Here is a 6000-nt window from a genome sequence, read left to right as displayed (position 1 = left end):
TGTTTCCGCCCGGTCTCGAACCGGGGACCTTTCGCGTGTTAGGCGAACGTGATAACCACTACACTACGGAAACTATATATAATGATTTACATACATGTAATAAGACCTAAAAGAAAATAAAAAAGGACTAAAATAATGTACTGATTCCATTCATTGATTCCATTGATTCCATTACAGTTGAATATTAGAATTTGTACAGGACTTGTACTGCAGACCAGGTATTATATATCTCCTTATATAATGTCACAATAAGACTGGCTTTAATACCAGTATCAGTGACTGAGTCATACTTCTAGTAGATTTGTGACATAAGTCAAACATTTCTTGAAATGAAGATATGAAGTCAAAACAAATGAACTGAAAACTGTTTTTGGAAACTTTTTTGAAGCGACGACACACCTGATGAGAACATTTCTCTGAGATACTGTTAATCTGAGGAGGAGAACTGTGTTGCTGTTAAAATGTTAGTAAAGATAATGTTTATTAAGTGAAAATAAACAATAAACACACATGTGCAGAGTTTATGGAGAAATATATGCGTGTGTGTCTGAGTGTTCTAAAATATGCTAATGAGCTGGCTTGCATATGTAAATGAGTTTTATGACATCACAGTACAATGCATGACATCATAGAATCTTGGAACTTTCAGTAAGCAGATGACAGATTGTTCATTCCAGTTATTGAAGCACAGAAGACAGTCAGGTTTGTGTTCAGTAGCAGTGAGTTAAAAGCTAAAAAGACTAACTTTAGAGAGTTAAACATCTATCTTGAGACTTCAGCAGCAGCTATCAGTAGTAAGTATTTCTTTCTTTCTTTCTTTATGTAAAATAATCAGAAAATAATGATATTAATGATAAATAACGTAAATAACTGAACAAATGTAATTACGCTCAAATCAGATTTAATACTTTAACTCCTACGATTTCAGACATTTTAAGACATTTTTAGACTTTCAATATCAAATTTCAGACTTTTTAAGGTTTCATCCTTTCAAATTGTCTCATGTAACTTTTACAGTCTTTCATTTTTAACTGCTGCTTAAAACAGTAATAATGATCCTGATTGTAAATTCTTCCATCCTTCCATCAGTCTCAGTGAAAATGAACACAGTAACAGAGTTCAGCGATAGCGGTCTGCTCCAGGCTTCGTATGCTTTAAAGTTCATTCAGAGGCAGCTAGTGGACCTCTCAATGCTTTGTGAGTCCACCGTCCAGAGACAACTGATCTGTCCTCAGTTCTTCATCCAGCTCCAGGACAAGCTTGAGAAAGTCCTCCATGAAGTATGTGTTTCAATTTCAACCATGTTTCTTTTTTCCAAACTGATTTTAAGAAACACACACATCCCTTTGTTTATAGTGTATACTTTATTGTGTTTAGTTGACTCATTTATAACTTTTGTGTGTTTGATTTAGACCCGCTCAGTGTGTTGCCCTCCACCCAGAAAACCAGAGGAGGGTGACTTTGAGATCATCAAGCAGTTCAGCAGTGGCAGCTTTGGGTGAGTAAGACTTCTTTACATTCTAACAGACTGTTTGGACTCCACACAGAGTTCAGTCCAAACACAGAGAAACATCATACATGTTTTAGTTTCTTGTTAAATCAGAGCTGATGTTCAGTAGTAGAAGCTGATCATGTTTCCTTTTCCTTCTTGTGCAGATCTGTGAACCTTGTGCGCCACAGAGCAACCAGGAAAGCATTTGCTATGAAAATCATCAACTGGAGGAACCTGAAGAGAGAGCAAGACATTAGGCAGGTGTTGGTGGAGAGAGCCATCCTCTCTTACACAGAAAACGAGTACATTGTCTCAATGTTTTGCGCGTTTGAGACCAACAGAGACCTCCGTATAGTGATGGAGTATGTAGCAGGTAAGAAGGTTGTTTGTTTAGACAGGGATAGAACAGATAAATGAGCTTTAAACTGACTTTCCTCTATTATCTATGGAGCCCATCCATGCTACCCACCCAACACACACTGAGAACATGTCTCCTGTCCTTCTAGGTGGGGATTGTGCCTCCTTGTTGGAGGAACGGAAGCGCTTTTCCACAAAGATGAGCCGGATCTACATAGCAGAGACCACCATGGCCCTAGAATATCTCCACAGCTATGGGATCATTCACAGAGACCTGAAACCTGCAAAGTGAGTCATCAATCTGTCCCATCAATCTGACATGTAGAGTTAGAGTTTGGTATGTAATCTAACATGAGACATGTTTCTGCTTTTCTCTGTTATAGCATGTTGATCACTTCAACCGGCCACATCAAGGTGGCTGATTTTGGCCTCTCAAAGATAGGTCGACTCAACATAGCGCAAGATGTTGAGCAAGCACCAATTATGAGGATCGTGCAGGAAATCACGGACGAAGAAGTAAGTCTTTGATTTTTCTCTTCTGTGCTATTTGAGCTCAAACCTGGATCCTTGTTCTAATCATTTTGTGTTTCCTCCCTTCAGACAGCGGGCACTCCTTGTTATATGGCCCCAGAGGCCATACTAGAGGTGGGGTACGGGAAACCTGTGGACTGGTGGGCCCTAGGTATCATCCTGTATGAGTTTCTGGTGGGTGAAACTCCATTTGACGGGACTGACGTTGATGACCTTTGTGACCACGTGGTTCAAGGTAAGAATCTTTACTTCAGTTCATCTCTTTCTGGCTCAGTGACAAATAAGGGTTGTCAAGATGTTCAAAAATGTCTTCAACATAGTTTTAAAAGCAGCATCAGATTTGTTCAAATGTACATTTAATAGTTGGTATTATGTCATTTGAAATGACATTTGCATCATTTTTTACCAAAAGTAAGACTGACACGTGGTTGAATTTCTTGTTTCTTTTACTTTAAACTTGTTTTAAGATTCAGTGTTTTTGTTGTTGTTGTTTTTTATGATGAAGTTAAACTTTTAATTCTGTTATTGGATTACTGATATGTGCTTTTTATTTTTTCTCAGATGACATCATCTGGCCGGAGGGGGAAGCAGCCCAAGGAACTGTTGCACAGGACCTAATCAGCCTTCTCCTGGAGAAAAATGCCAAAAGACGTCTGGGGACAGGTTAGTGTCACATTCACTAATGATGAAGACGTGGATAGAGACAGGATGGGAGCTCATTCATAATTTTGTTTGTCTCACTTATTCTCCAGGAGGATCCGGAGAGGTGAAAGCTCACCCGTTTTTCAAAGGTGTCTACTGGAGATTCCTCATGGATGAAGAGCCTCCATTCATCCCCCAGCTGAGGACTGAGGAGGACACCAGTCATTTTAATTGTAAGTGCCAACACACACACACACACACACACACACACACACACACGCACACACACACACACTATTTTCTCTTTTCTTTAACTTAATGCATGATGGTTGTTGCTGTGGTTTCTACAGCCAGCATAGCCCAGCAGTGCCAGGAGGACCGGGAGAACCAGGAGGACCAGGATAACCAGGGTGACAAGGAGAACCAAGAGAACCAGGGTGACCAGGAGACCCAGGTGAACCAGGAACCAACCGTAAAGCTGCCGTACCTCTGCTCAGTGGCCCACCGATTCACTGAGGTACACTTTTTAAATCCAGCTGCTGTTTGACATTGTAAATCCATTTCTCACTATCAAATACAAACAAGAAAATCATCATTTTGACGCTTTTCTTTTGAAACTGCAGGTTTACGGCAGCCCGGAACATCTGTCGGCTCCAATCCCCTTCAACCAGATCGTTGTAACAAGACTGGTGGAGGAGTACGAGGAGGAAGAGGACGATGATGAGTTTAACTATGAAGGTAAGTTTAGTGATTATTATTATGAACAGGAGCCAGATGACGGCTTTGGGGACCAACAGTCCAGTGAGGAGAAGGAGGAACAAACACACAGACCACCGAGGAGGAGGAGCGAGAGAAAGAAGTGGAGGATGAAGAAAAGAAGGCGGTGTATGTGGAAGAAGAGGACTTGCCTGAAGAGGAGGAGAGGACCAAATAGAAGACAGAGAAAAACATTAGACACTGTTCGATCACCATCCCTTCATCGTGTCCCACAAAAGATTGACACTGGTCTCCTTGAAAATAGAGACATAAAGGAACAGAGGCCAGATGTTGAAGAGAAAGACTTGACTTCTTCTCTTCCTCCTCCTGCTGCTGCCAACAACAACATGTGTGGGGAAGTTTTTAGGAGGTGTATGAGAACTTTAAGACGCGTCATGTGCTGTCCTGTGAGGAGGAGGAGGAGAGTGTAGAGTAGGTCGTGGACAAGCAAGAGGAGGAAGAGGAAGAGGAAGAGGAGGAGGAGGAGGAGTGTGTGGAGGAGGTCGGAGACAAGCAGCAACAACAACTTGCTCAAAGAGGCCGAGAGACAATTAGGAGGAGGAGGAGGAAGAGGAGGAGGAGGAGGAGAAGTTGCAGTCTTTGTATATTCTCTTTACTTTTTCTAGTTTATTTTTCTGTTGCTATGGAAACGTATTGCTGCCACACCAGAAAAAGAGAAACAGATCAGCATTAAAGAGATAAATAGTATATTGTTATAATAATAATGATAATGATAATAATGATAATAATAATAATGATAATGATAGTGATAATGATAGTGATAATAATATAATAATATTAATTATTCTAACAATGAACTTTGGATGTTTACTGATACTGATTTTTCTTTTTCTGGCGTGGCAGCAATATACTTCCATAGCTTGCTTTGTCTTGTCTGTTCATTATCTTATTTTCCTTTTTCTTTACTGTCCTTGCAACTTTAAAAAAATAAAATAAAAAAATAAAAAAACACTGGTTGGAGATCAGCTTTCTGAACTGAACATAGTAAGAGTCATTTAGGATGACAGCAGCTGAATGAAGCAGTGAAATAAAGCACACAACAAAACTATATCAGTGATATAAAGCTGGGGGGGGGGGGCAGTTATGTAATAACATAACTTTCATATAACAGTTGAATAAAATGTGAAGAGTTTGTGAATGTGTCCTCATCACTGTGTAGAGACCTCCATGATCATCTACAGCATGTGTCTAATAAAACTACAGACAAAAAACACTTATTACAAGACTGAGAACTCACACACTCTTTGATTCAAATAATAAGTTCATCAACAGAAACATGTGTCAGTTGAATGCTAGTATGTACAGAACAGAAGTATTTTCAGGAAAGTGTGTGATAATATCTAAACATGATTCATAGAGAAAAGAAGATGTGATACTGACCCCTGAAGACATTAATGACATTAAAACATATGATTTCCCTCCACTCCATATTTCCTCCAGTTAAATGAAGTTTACAGTCTTCACTGTACTGTAGGACATTTTCATCACATCACAAAGTAACATAACATGTCAATTATTCAACATAAAATCTAATATTACATCTATCATATTTTATCTCATAATTTAAAAAAAAATCAGTGGGCCTATCACAGCACTGTGTTTCCACGGAGCATCAAAACCTACACAAAATAGCAATAACAACAACAACAACAACAATAATAATTATTATTATTATTCATAAAGAATTCATACAAGGGATGAAGAACTGTCCTGAATTCAAATATTAATCTTTGAAAAATGCTAATAGATTGACGTGTCTGATGGGTTGATGGTTCAATTCCTCGTTAGTATAGTGGAAAGTATCTCCACCTGTCACGGGTTCAATTCCCCAACGGGTGCGTTTCTACCCACTATTCATTATTTACCAACACTAACAAAACCAACACATTAACAACATCATGCATGATCCTCCCTGTCAAATGCAGCCAGGATATAAACCTGTATCATTCACACACAGAAATAAAGTCTAATTAAACTTTAATTAAAAAAACAAACAAAAAACACACACATATACAGTATATATATATATATATATATATATATATATATATATATATATATATATATATATATATATATATATGTGAAATAGGATTGTTTGTTGAGGTTTACTGGGAGCAATGCTGATTGTACAGTCTGACAGCTGCAGGGAGGCATTGCCTGAGATATTATGTGATCCCATCAAGAAACCAGTCGAAAAA

At 38.7% G+C, this 6000-nt stretch overlaps 1 protein-coding gene and 1 non-coding gene across 2 annotated transcripts; one reads left to right on the top strand and one right to left on the bottom strand.

Moving 5' to 3' along the window:
* On the bottom strand, positions 1-73 carry trnav-aac (transfer RNA valine (anticodon AAC)). Its single transcript has one exon. It is a non-coding gene; the product is annotated as a tRNA-Val (tRNA).
* A 1027-nt stretch (positions 74-1100) lies between these two features.
* On the top strand, positions 1101-4022 carry LOC128376879 (microtubule-associated serine/threonine-protein kinase 3-like). Its single transcript, XM_053336733.1, has 11 exons — positions 1101-1280; positions 1413-1498; positions 1657-1865; positions 1999-2137; positions 2233-2365; positions 2450-2615; positions 2942-3043; positions 3133-3255; positions 3373-3539; positions 3646-3760; positions 4018-4022. Exons 1-11 carry the CDS (start codon positions 1101-1103, stop codon positions 4020-4022), a joined length of 1425 nt encoding a protein of 474 aa, XP_053192708.1.
* The last annotated feature ends 1978 nt before the right edge of the window (positions 4023-6000 follow it).

This window comes from Scomber japonicus, chromosome 17 (assembly GCF_027409825.1).
Source record: "Scomber japonicus isolate fScoJap1 chromosome 17, fScoJap1.pri, whole genome shotgun sequence".
Classification (NCBI taxonomy): domain Eukaryota; kingdom Metazoa; phylum Chordata; class Actinopteri; order Scombriformes; family Scombridae; genus Scomber; species Scomber japonicus.
This window is presented reverse-complemented; position numbering and strand designations above follow the sequence as displayed.

Coding starts and splice junctions, on each gene's coding strand:
- LOC128376879 (XM_053336733.1), top strand. CDS start 1,101: ATGAACACAGTAACAGAGTTCAGCGATAGCGGTCTGCTCCAGGCTTCG. Junction 2,366..2,449: donor AGGAAATCACGGACGAAGAA/GTAAGTCTTTGA, acceptor TCCTCCCTTCAG/ACAGCGGGCACTCCTTGTTA. Junction 2,616..2,941: donor TTGTGACCACGTGGTTCAAG/GTAAGAATCTTT, acceptor ATTTTTTCTCAG/ATGACATCATCTGGCCGGAG.